General features: G+C 40.4%; 1 protein-coding gene and 1 long non-coding RNA gene across 4 annotated transcripts in view; one reads left to right on the top strand and one right to left on the bottom strand.

The window, feature by feature from the left end:
- AK5 (adenylate kinase 5) overlaps positions 1-19,393 on the top strand; it is a 280,519-nt gene that overhangs the window by 195,438 nt on the left and 65,688 nt on the right. For all 3 annotated transcript variants that reach the window (XM_008959931.5, XM_003807785.6, XM_063607211.1), the window contains exons 9-10: positions 8,005-8,047; positions 11,128-11,172. In XM_008959931.5, coding sequence (XP_008958179.1) covers positions 8,005-8,047; positions 11,128-11,172 — 88 coding nt within the window. The remainder of the gene's footprint in view (positions 1-8,004; positions 8,048-11,127; positions 11,173-19,393) is intronic.
- Positions 1,643-7,997, bottom strand: LOC129398678 (uncharacterized). The gene is made up of 2 exons (XR_008626550.2): positions 7,633-7,997; positions 1,643-7,562 (listed from the first exon to the last, which is right to left on the bottom strand). It is a non-coding gene; the product is annotated as an uncharacterized LOC129398678 (long non-coding RNA).

The raw sequence follows: 19,393 nt of genomic DNA, 5'->3' as shown, positions 1-19,393 counted from the left end.
CAGGTGTGAGCCACTGTGCTCAACCTAGTGTGTTTTATTCTAATAATAAATCTGATTTTCCATTTTGCTAGGAGTATGTGTGTGTGCATGTATATATATATATATGTGTGTGTGTGTATTCTATATACTCCATATATAGATATATAAAGGCTCCATATATAGATATAGAGAGAAATATATATATTACTCAGGGAGGTGGGGAGGTAGAAGGGGCAGAATGTAAACAAGCTCAGGGCAAATGTATATATATACATATATATTATATATATACAAATATATATTATATATATGTATTACTCTCTCTGTATATCTATATATGGATCCTGTATATATGTATGGCACCTAATAAAAGTTAAGAGACAAGCCAGCGTGCTCTGTAATTCCCAGTGACTGAAGCTCAGCTTTGCCATTTTATTTCTGTTTTACAAGGAATTAGAAAACAAAGAGGTAAAGGTCAAATAATTCCTTGGCAAGACTAGTCAGATGTGACTTTATGGCCAACATTAACTTTACATGAAATTAAAATGGGAACTTTGCCCCTTCCTTTAAACCACCTGACAAAGCTCTTCTTAACAATGGTGCTACATTTGGCATCTGAAGACAAGATCAAAGTGTTTCATAATCTTCTAGCAGAGAGTTGAGTTGAACACGTATTTGAGATGATGAGAAAAGGAACTTAGAGAAAAACAGTGAGAAATTTTTTTTCTTTAAAATTTCTTATTAGAGACACTAATATTGCAATTTATATGTAAGAGAAGAAAAATACCATTTCTCCTAGAGAACTAGGTCTGTTAAAGCAGTTTATATAGAGAAACTGCAATTTAATACCACTGGAAAAAGGTTAGCCTAGCATCCACCACATTTTTTTCAACTCTGTTTACTCAGTTATACAAGTACTTTACAGCAAGCAGACCTCTAATTGTGTAGTTCAGTGAATGAGAAATGGGACTTGCTGCAGAATAAATTCTGGGGTGTAACTAAATTACACACCATTTCCCATACTTTTTTTCTTTCAAATTGCCCATTACTTTAAATGAAAACATGCTTTAGAAAAGAACTGTAACCACTCAAAATTTCTCAAGGACCAGTCTCCCTTCTCCCTGGTGATAAAATATACTTATGTTTGTATTTTTCAACATTCTCCTGCTGAAGTTCCAAGGGATTTCAAAACTTCATTCACAGTTTTCCAGTAAAACCTGTAAAATTCATTTTCAGATCATTGGTTTAGCATGATCCAGCTTCAGCTCCACTTTTAGCAAATGAATCCATCTTCGTTTCTATTCATATGACACCAGGAGCATTTCTAACGATGCCCCTCCCTGCTCACCATACTCCGTCATCCTGCACTTATGTATCATCTCACGCCAGCCGGGTCAGCCGGAGGAAGGCAGAACATGGGCTTGGGGAATTGGGAAGCCCGACCCACCAGGGCATCCTGCACAAGTTGCATAAGCTTTCTGAGCTTCAGTTTCCTCATCTGAAAAATGGGAAACATCAAACTTGCCTATTTCCTAGTTTTTTTCTGAGATCAGATGAGATTGCACATGCTGAAAACACTCTAAGTACTACTGAAATAATAGTTCCAGTAATCATTTTCTAAAATTGTTTAATGTGTGAGGTGTTTTGCTGTTTTTTTTTAAAAAAAAAAAAAAAAAACAGGTATAAGGAAAGTGCAAAAAAATTCATTTTCAGGTAAAAAGATGGGGAAATAGCCTCATCTATTTTTGATTGTTCTTTTTAGTGTGTGTGTGTGTGTGCGTGTGTGCGTTTCTGAGACAGGGTCTCACTCTGTCATCCAGGCTAGAGTGTACTGATGCAGTCATGGCTTACTGCAGCCTCAACCTCCTAGGCCCAAGCCGTCCTCCAGCCTTAGCCTCCTGAGTAGCTGGGACCACAGGTGCACACCACCATGCCCAGCTAATTTTTTAAATTTTTTGTAGAGCAGGGTCTCACTATGTTGCCCAGGCTAGTCTCAAACTCCTGGGCTCAAATGATCCTCCCTCCTTGGCCTTCCAAAGTGCTGGGATTATAGACATGAGCCACCACATCTGGCCTGGTTGTTCTTTTTAAATTATTATTCCATCCTATTAAGATTCTGCCCCTCAATGAAGTGAACCCTTCCAAGAACTTACACGATATTTTTTTGCTCCACCTCTATCCCCACCACCCTGCTATTACTTCCTGTAACCAGAGAGAAGTCACTAGACCAATTTAAATAGAAATCTAGGAAAATCCTCATATGCTAGCATTTCATGGTTCATGATTCTTCCAGAATTTGAGTTATTCTGTTTAGTACTCATTGAGGTAAGAAAAAATTAGAAAAGACTGCTCCTTACATTATCTTAGAGACTAAGGAATCACTTTTAAATCCTTTTTTCTTTTTTTTTTTTTTTTTTGCATTTTGAAGTTATCTATGTTCAGTGTCAGAAAAACAAAGTCTCCTTTTTTTGCAGCATTCATTTGTGAATTTTAGAGCAAGAAATTAATCTTAGCTGTAACATTTTAATGTCAAGTAAGCCCCTTTCTCATAACCCCATTTGAAGTTACACATTTTGCTACCATGAAACACACATGCTGGTTAATACAAACAAGTTACTCTGAACTGGGAATACACCCCCAAAATGACCTATTACTTCTTTCTCCTTCTCAGGAGAACTTTAATTTTGTGGCCTCCAAAAGCATTTTTAAAAACCAAAACGGTTTAAGGAAGGACGGTGGGCATATCTGAATACATGATTGTCATCTCCAAGAGCAGTAAGAGGATGCTGCTGAGGAAGCAGAGGTTAGTGTCAGAGAGCTGACTTCAAAGTTCAGCTCACCTCTTGTGCCATGGGAAGCCCAGGCACATCCCCATCCTGTGCTCCCTCAGAATCTCAACTACAAGTTCCTCATCCATGAGGTTGCAGTGAGGGTCCATTGAGATCATATCTGCAAACAGGCTTGCAAGCTGAATTGTTTAAATGTCAGCTTCTTATGATGAGGTGATCTGTGATATGGTTTGGCTCTGTGTCCCCACCCAAATCTCATCTTGTAGCTCCCATAATTCCCACATGTTGTGGGAGGGATCTGGTGGGAAATGATTGAATCATGGGGGCGGGTCTTTCCTATGCTGTTCTCATGATAGTGAATGGGTCTCAGGAGATCTGATGGTTTTAAAATTTGGAGTTCTCTACACAAGCTCTCCTTGCCTGCTGCCATCCACGTAAGATGTGACTTGCTCCTCCTTCTCTTCCGCCATAATTGTGAAGGTGCTTCAGCCACGTGGGACCATGAGTTCTCCATTAAACCTCTTTCCTTTGGAAATTGCCCAATCTCAGGTATGTCTTTATCAGCTGTGTGAAAACAGACTAACACAATCTACTATGGCAATGCCACAGAAATTGGTTCTGTCACCAGGAGCAGTCACTATGCTGTAATCAAACCCAGTTGAAGAAGATAGTTTCTTAAAATTGGTGAACCCATCTGTGAGACTAAGTTGTTCTATTTTGATCTCCCTCATTTAAAATTCAATAATTCAAGGAAATGGAAATGACTAGACATGAATATCTTAAGGTGGTGATGATAGGCACCCTGATCCTAAAGGAAAGCACATACATACCCCAATTAGCCACTCTTCGTACAAATGATAGTACCAGAACCCAGCCTTGCAAAAGTAGTTTTTTTTTTTTTTGCATATACACCTACACAGGGAAATAAGGTTGAATGTGGGTTCCTTTTGCCCTCCTAATGGGTCTTGATTGACTGGAAGATGAGGGACAGAGACCAAAGCAAGTCTGTAATCCAAATCTGCAGTTTTCCATAGCCACTAATCCCACTTTGAAATTTTAAATGTGTCCCTTCAATAGAATTCTAGATTTCTCCTCATCAATTACCAACATATTACCCAATCTATAGCATCAAAATGAGGTAGCAACCTGAAATTGTCTTTCTTTTTTTTTTTTTTTTTTTTTTTTGAGGCGGAATTTCGCTCTTGTTGCCCAGGCTGGAGTGCAGTGGCATGATCTCAGCTCGCTGCAACCTCCGCCTCCCAGGTTTCAAGGGAGTCTCCTGCCTAAACTTCCTGAGTACCTAGGATTACAGGCATGCGCCACCATGCCCGGCTAATTTTTGTATTTTTAGTAGAGACGGGGTTTCTCCATGTTGATCAGAGTGGTCTCAAACTCCCAACTTCAGGTGATCCGTCTGCCTTGGCCTCCCAAAGTGCTGGGATTACAGGCGTGAGCCACTGTACCCAGCCTGAAATTGTCTTTTGGTGTTAGTGGGTTTGCTGCAGCTTCTCCCACCTTAACAGTATTAATCACAGCATTGCAGGCTGTGCCTTGGCGCCCCATACATGTGAGTCTTAAAGGGCACTTAAATCAAATGTGTGACTATATTTATACTCTCTCTCTCTCTCTTTGTCAGTTCAGAAGATTTAGTATCCCACTTCATGTATCTCAAAACCTAGTTTAATACTATGGAAAGTCACCTATGTCCCGTTGTGCACACAAAGCCTAACTCCATAATTCAGACTTCAGGTGACAAAGGGTGGACTAGATGGAGCCTCAACACAGAAAAAGGCCAGAACACAAAGAGGCACCCACAGACACTCAGAGTGGTGGCTAATGGGTTGAGTCTTCTCAAGTGATGCCTCATTGAAGAGGAAGCTCCAAGGCGACTGAGCATAAACACCTGATCAGACGTCTCCTGAATAAGGCTACAGCCTTTGGTTCCTTGTCCAAGTGACATTCTGAAATTAATGCCTTTCATGCAGAACACACCCAACATTTGAAAAGTAACAAGATTTAGTGCTTACAGGGGCTGTTTGGTATCTTTTTCACCAAAACCAGAAGTGTTTCCCATTCACCCCGAGTGTGTGTGTGTGTGTGTGTATAAGATGCCAGATTAATTTTGTTTACAAAATATTCACATTGGAACCATGAGGTTTATTGAGAGTCCCTGGTTACACCCTCCAATCAAACATCTCATTCACCTGGGCTTTCATGTCAGTGCACCGCATTCCTGGTGAGAGTTGATGACAGTTGCATCTATGTCCCAGCAGCCTGTTCACTATTGATGAATTAATGAAAATAAAGCTGGGGCTCATGTGAAACATTTGAGCAAGTGTAATAGAAGGCTGTGAATAAGAGCTGTGGATACAAATAGGTCAGACTCAGGAAGCCTGGCAGAGGTCAGATGGGCCCTTTTACAGTGGGATGCACTGTTTCAGGAATTCACATTAACCACGATCAGACTCCCCAAACATGATAGCCATGTAGAAGAAAGATCTAATACAGCCTAGCCTATAAGGTGGGTATAAGTCTGATAATCTAACGATAATATTAAAAATTGAGGGAGAGGACTCCATGGTTTCCTCTCAACATTACCTAGATAGATTCAATAGCTGTTTGACAAACAATAAGAAGATTTAGATTAAACAATCCTTTTCCAGGAAATACTCTTGAGCCTGTTCTATGCAGCTGCACCTTAGGCAAACTTATTAATTGCTTCAAATAGGTCCCTGTCTTAAATCCAAAATTCCCTGAGAATTTGGGAACTCCTCAAGGTCCCTGTCTTGAGGAGTAATTGATATTTTTCCCCTAGAAGCAGAGCCTGAGACAAGAATTCTCATGCAAGTGCGTTATTAGGGAGCCCTCTGAGGAGAAGCAGGATAGGGCAGGGGTAAGAGCTAAGAAAAGATGTGGTCCTGGCTCCATCCTAACTTCAGCCTGAGACCACGGTGAGCTCTGGGGCCCGGCTTGCACCATGGATTCATCCCAGCTTGAGGCAGGGAGCCAGACTGTAGTGGGCCCTTAGCAGCAGTTCGGTGGATGGGTGCCTGGCCAGGTGAGCAGAGGAGAGGGGATGCCCCTACACTGATGAGACCAAATGCATAGCAGCCATGCAAAGTGGTAAAAGAAGTGGTTCTCGTCCCATCCTGACATCACTAAGGACATGACGGCATGGCCATGGGCCCTTCACATGACCTCTCTGAACATCAGTTTCCTCATCTGTAAAATGGAAGAGTGGGTGGCAGGATTGGATTAGGTGATCCCTAAACTCCAAGCTCTGAATTGAGGTAATTTCAACAAGGGAAGTGGTGGAGAGGCTTGTTGAGGAATAATTGATGTTTTTTCTATTCACAGAAGAGAATTCATTAATGTAAATGTGTCCCTGAATGACCACTCTGTTAATAGCTCTTCTCTTACCTGGAATAGCACTGAATGCACAGGCAACTCTAAGAAGATGAGCAGTAAAATTTCCCTGAAGGCATATATTCTAAACAGGACGGCAAGAATCTGTCTTTAAATAAAGTGTTCTGAGGGCGGTTTACCTCAAGGGAGTGTTAATACAACCAGACAACCTCATTTAACTGACTCAGGCATCAAAGTGAATTAGAGGCAAGAGGCCAGCATAAAGCACAAGCCAGAGGCTGTCCCTTCAAAATGGTACAACCTCTGTGGGGAGCAGTTTGGCAAAATTTGATCAAAATTATAAATACATTTACTCTTTGACCATGCAGTCCCCTCTCTCGAAATTTAGCCTGCAGTATGAAATGATATTTATGCCAATTTACTCACTGTGCCACTTTTTCCAAAAAAAGTTTGAGACTGGAAACTACTCACTGATCCATCAATAAAGGACTAATTAAACAACAACAATTATGGTACCACACATACAATAGAATGCTGTGCAACTGATGGTATTTGGTACTGAGAACATTCTGTACTTATATGGAAATTTCTCCAGGATACATTGATCAGAGAAAAAGCAAGTGGAGGAGCAATGTATTATAGAATAGTATTATATCGTAAACACATATGCATGTATAATAAAAGTATAATGCTTTTGTATAAGAAATGGAGATCATAATATCTATTTATGTTCACATGTATCCCTGGATATCTAGAAGTCATTTTTGTTTGCCTCAAGAAAAATCTGTATAAGTGGTTACCTATGAGGGGTGACAGAGTGGAGAAATGATACAGGTGAAGACATAGGTGAGAGTGAGAGTTCTCACCTAGTGCCTTTTTATAAAATGTTTTTCTGAATTTTTTTCCAACCACCATGGGCTACTCCATAAGGAATAGAGCATCTGTTTGATTAAATTATTTTTTAATGAAAACTTTAAGGTAGGAATCAATAAAAACTGATCACCCCTACTTCCTTTATTTCATGCTTTGGTTCGGGGATTGGCAAATTATGGCTAAACAGTTGCCCTGTAGGGGCCGGGCACGGTGGCTCATGTCTGTAATCCCAGCACTTTGAAAGGCCGAGGTAGGCAGATCACTTGAGGTCAGGAGTTTGAGACCAGCCTGGCCAACATGGTGAAACTCTGTCTCTACTAAAAATACAAAAATTAGCACAGCACGGTGGCACATGCCTGTACTGCCAGGTACTGGGGAGGCTGAGGCCCAAATTGCTTGAACCCGGGAGGTGGAGGTTGCAGTGAGCCGAGACTGCACCACTGCGCTCCAGCCTGGGCAACAGGGCGAGACTATGTCTCAAAAAAAAAAAAAAAAAATGGTAGTTGCTACAGGGGACATGTTGCTCACAATGATGAAAATAGTTACTATCTGGCCCTTTACAGAAAACTGTTTCCAACCCCAGCTTTAAAATTTGGAGTTACTCATAAAACCGCTGTGATCACACCTACCACTAAGCTTCTGATACCAAAGGATTTTGTCTTCTTGAAGTCAGCCTTCCTGTCCACAGATAGTTTTTGCACTTAAAAAAAAAAAAAAAAAAGAGGTGAGATACTGTACTGGTTAAGAAGAGAGCATGTACTTGGGACAGATGACCCAGGTTTAATTCTGAGCTCTGTCCCTCACTACCCTGTCACCTTTGGAAAGTTAACTTTTAGAATTCTCAGTGTCTTTGTCTGTAAAATGTTGTCCCTCATAAAATTGTTTGGAAGTGCCTCCCTCTTACAGTTGTTTGGAAGTTCAAGTAGGCCAGTGTTGCCAAGGAGTTCAGCAAAATACCTGCTGTTATTATTGTCTAATATTGTGATTTTTTTAACAGGGTGATGACCAGTTAAATGTATTTGGAGAGGACACTATGGGAGGTGAGTTTTCCTTACTGATCAGATCAAAGTTGTCATTTTAGTAACTTTGACCATGCCTTTTTAATTAAACATCAACTTAAGAGATAAAATATTAACAGCATCACTTTTTCCTTGGCCAGGGAGCATGATTAAGAGTAGAACTCTTTGGGTCTTTCCTGCCTCCATCCATGTAAAGAACCAAAGGGGTGCATTACTAAGTGATGCATTTCTTAACTGCCCAGAGAACATGATTCCCGAGAGGCTCAGCGAAAAGAGGATGCTCTACTCAAATATCTTTGAAACATGCTTAACACCAACTCCCCACTGGAAGATCCAAGTATATAATAGCATCCAAAGCTCCCACAAGTCCTGCAGTAAAGAGTTGTTAAACTTTAATTCAACATTCATTAAACATAATTGAAACACAAAAATATTTTTCCTGCCTGGTAGTTACTATTCCACGTGTACCTTTGGAACTCAACCTACCCTACACCAGGATTATACTGCTTTGTAATTTTTGTCATATTAAAAGTTTTGCAAATGGCCAGGTGCGGTGGCTCACGCCTGTAATCCCAGCACTTTGGGAGGCCAAGGCGGCCGGATCACTTGAGGTCAGGAATTAAAGACCAGCCTGGCCAATATGGTGAAACCCTGTCTCTACTAAAAATACAAAAAAATGTAGAAAGGCATGGTGGTGCACACCTGTAATCCCAGCTACTCAGGAGGCTGAGGCAGGAGAATTGCTTGAACCCAGGACGATGAGGTTTCAGTGAGCCAAGTTTGCATCATTGCACTCTTGGCGACAGAGTGAGACTACGTCTCAAAAAAAAAAAAAAAAGTCTTGCAAAAAGTAAAAATTCCACCCATAACTAGCTATGCATGTAACTGAAAATAGATATGATTATGTGAATTTGGGACTATCCAAAAAAGAAAAGGTTCATAATTGTCCTAAGTAAAAATACCTTCTAACATATCTACCCTGTAATAAAAGTTATAATATAAGTCATGGAAATATGTTTATAGTATTGATTCTAAACACATATAAGTAAGTGATTTAGCTTTTTAAATAACCCCAGCTCTAATCCTGCACAGATCCATGAGCACAAGGTGGTGGGTAAAGTGTCATTTGATGATAATGGCAAGAGCAGTATGTGAAAATCACAGTCACCAAATGACATCTTGGTGATTCATGAGGAGAGGTACAAATATATGAGCCATAACTTAGCTGTCACTTAGCTAAGTGCAAATAATCAACTTGGTCTCAACTGGATAGGGGATGATTGATTGCCTAATAAATTTTCTCTTTTATTCTAGTGATAAAATTAACACATACTATAGAAATTTTTTAAGGTATAAAATAAGAGCCATTTAAAACCTTATGACTTATAAATTATCATGGTTAACATTCTGGTACATTTCATTCCAATGCATTGCCTATATATCTATTTTTACATAGTTGAGAATGCATATGTATATATAAGTATCTCCAAGTGTTTTGTATATATCACAACATAAACATGTTCCCATGTCATTAAAAACTATATACTTAATTTATAATGACTACATTAGATGAATGTCATGTACCATCATTAATTTTAAAACAACTATTTTTAAAAACTGAAATAGGATACAATCATACCAAAAAAAAATCACAATAATAACCAGGACCATTTTCCTAGATTGCAGATAGGCTCAGAGTTCCTCAGCTTCGTAAATGTAAACTCACAGGCTGGAGAACCTGAGATGACCATCTGGTCCCACATGTTAGGAACACCAGTGTATCTGCCTTTAATAGAAAACTCCAAACAATGTAAGGTGTTTCCTGTCACCATGGGTTATTCTGTAAAGAGACTGGATTTGATTTAAAAATTCTCTTTGTTTGTTTGTTTTTTGTTGTGGAAACCATATGGTTTCAACGATCCCAAACTTACTTCTATCCTCTGTTTCCAGCTCTTTCTCCTCTCTTTGTCCCCAACCCAATTCATCATGCCCCATGCTCTCTCTTTCTCTGGTAGAGTTGGGGCTTCACTCAGCTGATTGTGAATTCCTACAAAATGTGGTATCGTGCATATAAATGAACTACCCCAATTTCACTAAAAAATGTTTCCTGTCAGAATAATGATCTAACTTTCAAAAGTAGTTATCTACAGAAAATATGAACTGCTGTTACTCAGATACATTTATTTTAAAGGAAATTTTATATCACTACCTTAAATGTAAAATAACATTATTTGCTCTAAGTGAAACTATTTTTTAAAATATTATTTTCCAGATACTCTACTTGTGTTTTAACCATCTGTATATAAAGGAAGCTTAGCAAATGTTTTAAATGTGAAATAACACCAAACTGAGATAGTTAGGATGATTTAAAAGTAATTTTTAAAAATAGCTTTCTTTGTGATTCATGCTATTAAATGACGTAAATTTTTGCCACCAAAAGTTGATCGTGCATGTTAAAATAAAAATACATTACCAGGGTGGGGGAATAAGACTGAAATGAGCAGGGCACGGTGGCTCACACCTGTAATCCCAGGACTTTGGGAGGCCAAGGCAGGTGGATCACTTGAGGCCAGGAGTTCAAGACCAGCCTGGCCAACATGGTGAAACAACCTCTTTAATAAAAATACAAAAAGTAGCCAGGTGTGGTGGCATGCATATAATCCCAGGACTTTCGGAAGCCAAGGCAGGTGGATCACTTGAGGCCAGGAGTTCAAGACCAGCCTGGCCAACATGGTGAAACCCCCTCTTTAATAAAAATACAAAAAGTAGCCAGGTGTGGTGGCATGCCTATAATCCCAGCTATCCAGGAGGCTGAGACAGGAGAATGGCTTGAACCTGAGAGGTGGAGGTTGCAGTGAGCCAAGATCGAGCCACTGCACTCCAGCCTGAGCAACAGGGTGAGACCATCTCAAAAAACAAACAAACAGAAACACTGAAATGGTCATTGGTGCCTACTAATTGTAGCCTATTCACACATTTATTCAACTTCAAGCTTTTTATCAAATAAAACTACAAGGTTTGGGTTTTTATATAATATGAGTAAAACCAGGGCTTCGGTACAGTTTTTCTTGCCAATAACTTAAGTTATTCTTATTTTAAAGGTTTCATGGAAGATTTGAGAAAGTGTAAAATTATTTTCATAATTGGTGAGTAACAGCCCTTGCATTTTCTAACAATACAATTGCTAATAATAAGAATTTGGTAGTGGGCCAGGTGCGGTGGCTTACACCTGTAATCCCAGCACTGTGGGAGGCCAAGGCGGGCAGATCACGAGGTCAGGAGATCGAGACCATCCTGGCTAACACAGTGAAACCCCATCTCTAGTAAAAATACAAAAAAAAATTAGCCGGGCATGGTGGCGGGCGCCTGTAGTCCCAGCTACTCGGGAGGCTGAGGCAGGAGAATGGTGTGAACCCGGGAGGCGGAGCTTGCAGTGAGCCGAGATCGCGCCACTGCACTCCACCTGGGTGACAGAGCGAGACTGTCAAAAAAAAAAAGGAATTTGGTAGTGAAAGAGACTATTTATTTCTCATCTTGTTTTGAAGTCTTTTTGGTCAAAATAGTACCCCAAGTTTTCCGGTTATTTCTTTCACGTATGCAGTTTTATATTGCTTTGGGATTTGTATCTTTTCAGCATGGAAAAAGTAGGGCTTGAAAGAATGTCAAACTTCTGAGTTTAGCTCTACAATAACAAAGTGCATTAAAAAAGTAAGAGGTTGTCATGTATTAAAATCTAACACACATCTTTTCAGTTTAAACACTGACCCCCTCCTTCCTAAACTGAATGCATCAATTGCCTCATGTTCAAATATACCTCAATAGCCAGATCCTGATTCTATACAGCAAACAGTAAAAACTATCTAATTTGCTCTTTGCTCTAGTACAGTGAAACTTATTGATGGATTAATTGTGGGAGAAAATGTGTTCGAGGTTTACCAACATTTTCTGAGCACCCACTATGCTCCAGGTTATCTCAATTAATCCTTATACAATCCCATTACCTAGTCTATTCCTATTACATATCTATTACATAGACAAGAAAAATGAGACTCACAAAGGTTAAGGAATTTGTCCAAGATTATGAAGCTAATGAGTGTGTGAGAGCCAGATTTCCAGTTTTCCTCATGGAAATAAAGGGAACTAGTTGTGCAGTAGTTTAAAATGCACAAAAAAAGGACAAATATTATCCTTTCAAAACTTAGTACTTTTTCCTCTAATCATTCAAGTGCCTCAGAAAATTAGTACACCTACCTGTACATTTTCCAGAAAATGTCTATTTATATTCAGAAATAATGAAAAGGTCCACACCTCCTCAATGAGTGGGAAAAGAATGGTTGTCAACACTACGGAAATATAATCAGATAAACTTAAGACTCTTGCAAGTTAAGATCAGAGTGCCTCCTTGGAAATCTCTGGGTAAAGTTCCCTCATTGTTAGATGAGGAAACTGAGGCCCAGAGAAGTTAAGGGGTCTGATCACAGTCATTCAATTAACTGGTATCAGGGAGGGGACCAGGGTCTCTGACTGTAGTTCCTCACTCCAGGCTTCTCCCTCCTCCGCCACTCAGTTGTGTTGGTTGTTAACCTGAACGCAAGCTGTCTCACACATTCAGCCATCTGACACATGCTTATTGACTGTTGGACCCCTGCTGGGCAGTGAGGAGTCACAGAGCTGCCATCTTAGATGAAGAGAATAATGGATATATCATTAAGATTGAAAAGTATTAGGAAGGAACCAAAGAGCTGAAATAGGGAACAACCTGGGTCAAGTGTTTGGAGTAAAATTAGGTGATTACTTTAGAGAGGGTGACCAGGGAAGGCTTCCCTAAGAATGTAACATTTAAGCAGAGAGATAAAAGGAGAGATGGGCCCCGTGAAAGGATGAATGGGAGGTGAGAGGAGGCAAAGAGAACAGTATGTGTCAAGCAGTAGGAATTCTTGAGACCTACCTTAGGTCCAGTTGTCATCTGCTTACCTCTAGCTGACCTTAACTGTGGAAACTGGGTGGACTCTTCCCACACTTATTTTACGTTTTTTTCAGAAAGTAAAACTATATATTGCTTATATCTCTTATTGAAGAGTAACCCAATGTCATAATTGCAAAGGAAAATTAGTTGTGCTATAGATTACTAAAATTCCCTTTTCCACGTAAGTTTTAATAATCAATTTTCCTGGCATCCAGACCATACACAGAGTCTTATATTTTCTATTCAATCTTTATATTAGGAGCCAAGTTAGGAAAAGGGGAGACCCTTTAAACTTGACAGCTAGGAATTCACAGTAGGAGCCTGTATTAGTCAGCGTTCTCTAGAGGGACAGAACTAATAGAATACATATATACATATAGGAATTTATTAAGTATTAACTTACGTGATCACAAGGTCCCACAACAGGCTGTCTGCAAGCTTAGGAGCAAGGAGAGCCAGTCCGAGTCGCAAAACTGAAGAACTTGGAGTTTGAGGGTAGGAAGCATCCAGCACGGGGGAAACATGCAGGCTGAAAGGGTAGGCCAGTCTCTCCTTTTCACATGTTTCTGCCTGCTTTGTATTTGCTGGCAGCTGATTAGATTGTGCCCACCAGATTAAGAGTGGATCTGCCTTCCTCAGACCACTGACTCAAATGTTAATCCCTTTTGGCAACAGCCTCACAGACACACCCAGGATCAATACTTTGTATCCTTCAATCCAATCAAGTCCACACTCAGTATTAACCATCACAGAGCCCTTTATTATCACATAGAAATCTGTGTTTTTAATAATGTGGTCCAAAGAAGCTTCCAAAAATAATACAGTATGTTTTGTGGTGGTTGTTACTGTCTTGGCAGTAATATTACTTCAGATTTATCCATTGTTTAACACTCACAGTTGAACTGTGAAATGCGTTGTCAAATGCCACTTCCTTCTCTCTAGGCATAACTAAAGACCTCACCTGTTACTAAGTCCTGTGCCCTTCAAAATGTCAAACAGCACAGTAGAAGATCTTTGGAATTAGACAAAGCTCGAGACCTCCAAGGGTCCACAGACCACCCTCTAAGAATTGCTGCACTGAGCAAAAGATTTTTCTTCTATCTAACAAAACTCTCCTGTATTTCAATTTACTGATCAGTCACTCTTCTAGTAAAAGAGATTTCAGCTTGCTGTTTGGGCCATAGAAGGTACAAAGCCACTGTGATACAAGGGAAAATGACTGCTCTTCTTCTACTGTACATACTGGACTCTGAGAATTAAGGCCTTAGTTCTAAATATGTCCTTGACAGGTGGCAGAATGGTATTTTGGGACTGCTTTATTGTAAGTTAATTTAACCTTATAAAAATATTCCAGATGTCATAGACACACCCATAGCTGTTTTGATGAGTTCACTTTCAGTGAAACAGAGTGGTTTTGTCTATTTGAGAAGATGACTGGATTGTCACTTTTCAAATTATTGTCTTGGCATATACCCGAAAAACACTGGGGCTGCAGTATTAGCCAGAGTCTAGGTTGACATCTTCACTATTCGCCTTAAGACAAAATTAATATGCCTAAAGCATTCTTCCCCTGTTTTAACATATCCATTAGATCCTTTTTGTCCACAGAAAGGTCCAGACTTCTTAGACTGGCCTTCTGGTCTTTCCCATTTCCCACCACACTCCCATGTCAATCTTTGGCTCCAGCCACACCTGCATCCTTATTATTGCTTGAGCTTGTCGCACTTTGCCAGCCCTTTCACTTGAAATGTCTTCTCCCCTATTAATCATGCCCCAAGGTCAGGGTTAAGTTCTAGCTCCCCGAGAACTCCGCTGTAATCACCATCCTTCCTCCTCTGTGCTCCTCCTCCCTTGTGTCTACATCATTCATTTGGGTACTACTTAATGACTAGAACAACAAATATTTGTTGGAATAATGAATTCTTTAAGAAGCAGTGTGGTCTGTTTCCATAACAACCAAAATTGCAATTGGAATTCCTGGCCTAGAACTGACAAGCAGCTTGTTGCTGCTGTGGCTGTTTCTTGCAGGATGGTTTTCATGTTAATTAGGAGCCTAATCAGATGCTCCTTTCTCCATGAAGCTGCTACCCTCTCACTGAGAGCAAGCAAAAGCAACTTTTCCCCTGAGCTGGTGCTGTTTCTTGCTCATTTGCAGGGCAGTAGTCACAGGTGGGAGCAAGTGATAGCCCTGATGGTCATCTGAGTGGAAAAAATGTTCAGGGCAAGTGTACCATCTGCACCAAAGGGGAAGGTGGCAAGGACGGACCCAGTCCACCCTTTGAATAATGTGTGACTATACATTCTTGTTCCCGAAGAAAGCAGCTCAGTAGCTGTTTATAAAGAAATACTTTTCAAAAAACAAAGAAGGGATTCCCACAGGGTAGGACCAGATGATCGAAAGGATTGAAAAAGATTCTATGGACTTCGGTTGTTCACATACAAGATATAAGAACCTGCACTGATATACAAGACAGGAGCTCAATCACTTCTGAAAACTGAAAATTATTTGGAAAATGGAAAAATATCCTTTAAAGGGCCTCATTATGTCCCACTAACAGGTTCCTACAGTTTTTCACAACCTTTCCTGGTACATTTCTTTCCTTTTCTCTTTTTTTTTTTTTAATCTCTTGATCATTATTTTGCTATGAGCCCATTTATTCTGGCGTCTTTTTCCCTTCTCCATTTTTCATTGCCTGCCTATGCCCAAAATGTGACATAATCTAAATTCCTACTAATTTATATCCAAAGCTTGGGTAGAAGTGCTCCAATTTGGGAAACACATCTGACTTTTCAGGTGAGGTATGGTATTAACAACATAATGATCAAGACATCATTCAAAGGCCATAGCTTTCAATGTGTCAGGGACACACGTGGCCTGGTGTACATTGGCATTGATGCTGTGATAAACTGTTTTTAAGTAGTGAACTTTGGGAGGTATTTTAGCAATATTTTATGTTAATTTGTGCATTTTTAACCACTACAAAAATAGTCCTATCTATTTTCCTAAGGAAAACTGGAGAAATAAGAATTTTTGCTTGAAACTCAATATTGCAATGCCTGGCACTATTTCATTATAGCCATGTTGCCATTTCATTATTGCCTTATTATTAAAAAAACATGAATTGAATTTTTTTTTTTTTTTTTTTTTGAGATGGAGTTTTGCTCTTTCTCCCAGGCTGGAGTGCAGTGGTGCTATCTCGGCTCACTGCAACCTCCGCCTTCTGTTTTCAAGTGATTCTCCTGCCTCAGCCTCCCGAGTAGGTGGGATTACAGGCGCCTGCCATGGCGCCCGGCTAATTATTGTGTTTTTAGTAGAGACGGGGTTTCACCATGTTGGCCAGGCTGGTCTCGAACTCCTGACCTCGTGATCCACCGGCCTAGGCCTCCCAAAGTGCTGGGATTACAGGCATGAGTCACCGTGCTCAGCCATGAATTGATTATTTAAAGTATCTACCTGCTGCTTAACATGAGCACTTTTGATGGAATTGACCCACGTATTTGGTTAAATTAAATATGAAAGAACTCGGATTATTTTAACTCAGTGTAGCTGTAATAGCAGTCAACATTTATTGAGCAGTTAACACGTACCAGACACTACATAAAGCACTTTATAATGTTATCTTATTGAATGCTCCTATCCATCCTCTGGAGTAAGCACTATTACTCTCCTGATTTTTCAAGTAAGACATTAGGGAGTTCAGTTATTAGATACTAAGTGGTGGATCTGGAGGTTGAAAGCATGGATTTTTGCAAAAAACACTGCCTGTTGTTTTTGTTTTTTCTTGAAGTGACAGGCTTTATTTATTTTCAAGAAAATTTCTGCCAGATTCTCAAGTCTGAAAAAAACCACAGTTTGTTTGTTAGATGCTCTTTCAGAAAGTAGATACAGTGTTCACTTTTAAAAGCAACTGATTCAGCTACTTAAATAATCACACAAGTGCTTTTCCCAAAACAAAAGCAAAAACCATAGGTGTGCTAAAGGGCCTTATGCGTATTTCCCATTTTGTCACACAAAATATTAAAATGATGTGTGCTTAAGGGTAAAAATTAAATAAAATGTGTCTTTTTTACTGCTTCATCAAGGGCATTCTTATGTAACATTGGCATTTTCTTTCTTTTCTCTGTTTTTTACTGTGAGTACATGGTAATGAAGCACACAACTAGTACAGCAGGACTAATAACACTGCTGCCGTGCACCACAGGTTTACAACCATTGCTTCTGCACCACCTCCGAAATGCTAATAACCTCTTAGTGTTATAATGAATATAGGGGACCTCTAATGTCTGTGGACCACACTTTGAGAACCACCACCGTGGGGTTACTTGGGGGTTGGGGTGGGTGTGTTGAGCACATACGTAGGACAGAGAGAAACCCCAGATTTAGCACTTAGGGATCTCAAAGGGAAAAAGTTCCTTGTGCCTTTCCAAGCAAATAACCTCAAAAATGTGAGGAAGATGTCAGGGGGAAAATAGTGCATCTGCTGAAAGCCCTGTTTCTCTGGGCTCCTGTAGGCCCGGAAAAAGTTCTGAGTGTTTCTCTGTGCCCAGTAGTGCAAGGGATAACTAAAAGGAAAGTCTGTGCACTTGTCAGAAGAAGACAAAGAGGACTGTAGCAGGAGGTCCCAAAGCAGGGGGCTGGATGGAAGGTGGAGGGGGTACAGCCTAGGGGAGCAACAGCACCAGGAAGAACGAGAACTGAAGGGAGGGCAAAGAAAACCTGCAAGGTGGGAGAATGGCCCTGACATGGAGACTGAACTTTGAACTGGACTATCAAGGTTATCAGAAATCACTGGATTGGACTAAGAAAACCCAGACTGGATTTGATTGTGTTTCCACTCTGAAGTGAAATCGGGCAGCTCATGAGCTAGGGGCAGGTGTGATGGTTAATTTTAGGTGTCAACTTGACTGGGTTAAGGGATACACAGCTAGCTGGTAGAGCATTATTTCTGTCTGTGTCTGTGAAAGTATTTCCAGAAGAGATTGGCATTTGAATCAGTGGACTGAGTAAGGAAGATCCACCCTCACCAGTGTGGGTGGGCACCATCCAATCTGTTCTGGCTCAGCTAGAACAAAAAGGCCGAGGAAAGATGAATTTGCTCTCTCTCTTCTGGAGCTGGGTCATCCATTTTCTCCTGCCCTTGGACACCAGCAGCCCCCCCCCCCCCAGGTTCTCAGGCCTTTGGACTCAGACTGAACTATACCCCCCCACCTTCCCTGTTCCTCTGCTTATAGAAGGCCTATTATGGAACTCCTTGGCCTCTATAATGGAGTGAACCAATTATCATAATGAGCCCATATGTATATATGGGCTTATAATGGGAATAATAAGCAACAGGATATATACATCCAGTCGCTTCTGTTTCTCTGGAGAACCCTGACACATACAGCTGGGATCACCTACAAAATAAGTTGCCATCTGACTCTCCAGCCTTTGGCCTGGCCCAACTGGAGCACTGTTCCAGCTCCAAACACAGGCACCAGATCTCCACAGTTCTTTCTCTCCTGAAGGGATGCAGACACAAGGGCCTCTTTCACACTCTTCCAGGCCCGACACCTGTATTTTCAAAGTCCAGGCCATTCAGGATGGTAGAGTAAAGAAAAAGAGACATTGGACTACTTTCCAAGAGAGCCTCAAATGCATTTACCAACTAATGAGATATCTTCCTAATGTTGGAGAAATGTGGGCATTTTGTGGTGACAATGAACCTACTTAATGATACAAACCTTTTCACTGCAAAAGGGCTCCAAGTAATGTTGAACTAGAATGCAATGCATTCTTCATTTAATCAAAGCAAATTAATAAGCCTTTATCAAGGGCTTATTATGCTCAAAGAACCGTGAAATTCAAAAAGACATAAAACAGCCCTTGCAACACTGCATGACATGGCAGGAATTTAGGACTCATCTAGAAGGGCAAATTACTGCTAAACAGAAAAGAGCCCAAGTACATGAGGTTACCAGTAAAGGGAATGGAGGCCTCATACTCATTGTGTCTCTACCCATTGGTTGAAATCTTTGGAAGCACTATTAATTCACCAGCTGAGTCACCTGATGAAGTTTTAGGTATCTGGCCTGTTCACTAAAGGCTAAGTGTATTCAAGGAAATGGCCAATGTTCCTTGTCTGTGTTATCCTGGTTACTGATTAGCAATTGAGTTAAGGGACTTCTCCAGGCTGACTCACTGAGAGCCTCTTTTGCTTGTTTAGAGAGCCACTCTGAATGATCAGGGGGCAGTAGCAGATGCTGCAGGATCTAGCAGGCCCCAGCACTGGAGAGGAGAGAATACCCAAAGTCTTGTGTTTGTATCCAAGTTCTGTGTACCCTTGGGCCAACCCCTTATCTCCTCTGGATTTCTTTTAAAATAATAAAATCTCTGTCAACTCCAAATTTGAGCGACTAAC

This window comes from Pan paniscus, chromosome 1 (genome assembly GCF_029289425.2).
Source record: "Pan paniscus chromosome 1, NHGRI_mPanPan1-v2.0_pri, whole genome shotgun sequence".
NCBI classification, from domain to species: Eukaryota; Metazoa; Chordata; class Mammalia; order Primates; family Hominidae; genus Pan; species Pan paniscus.
This window is presented reverse-complemented; position numbering and strand designations above follow the sequence as displayed.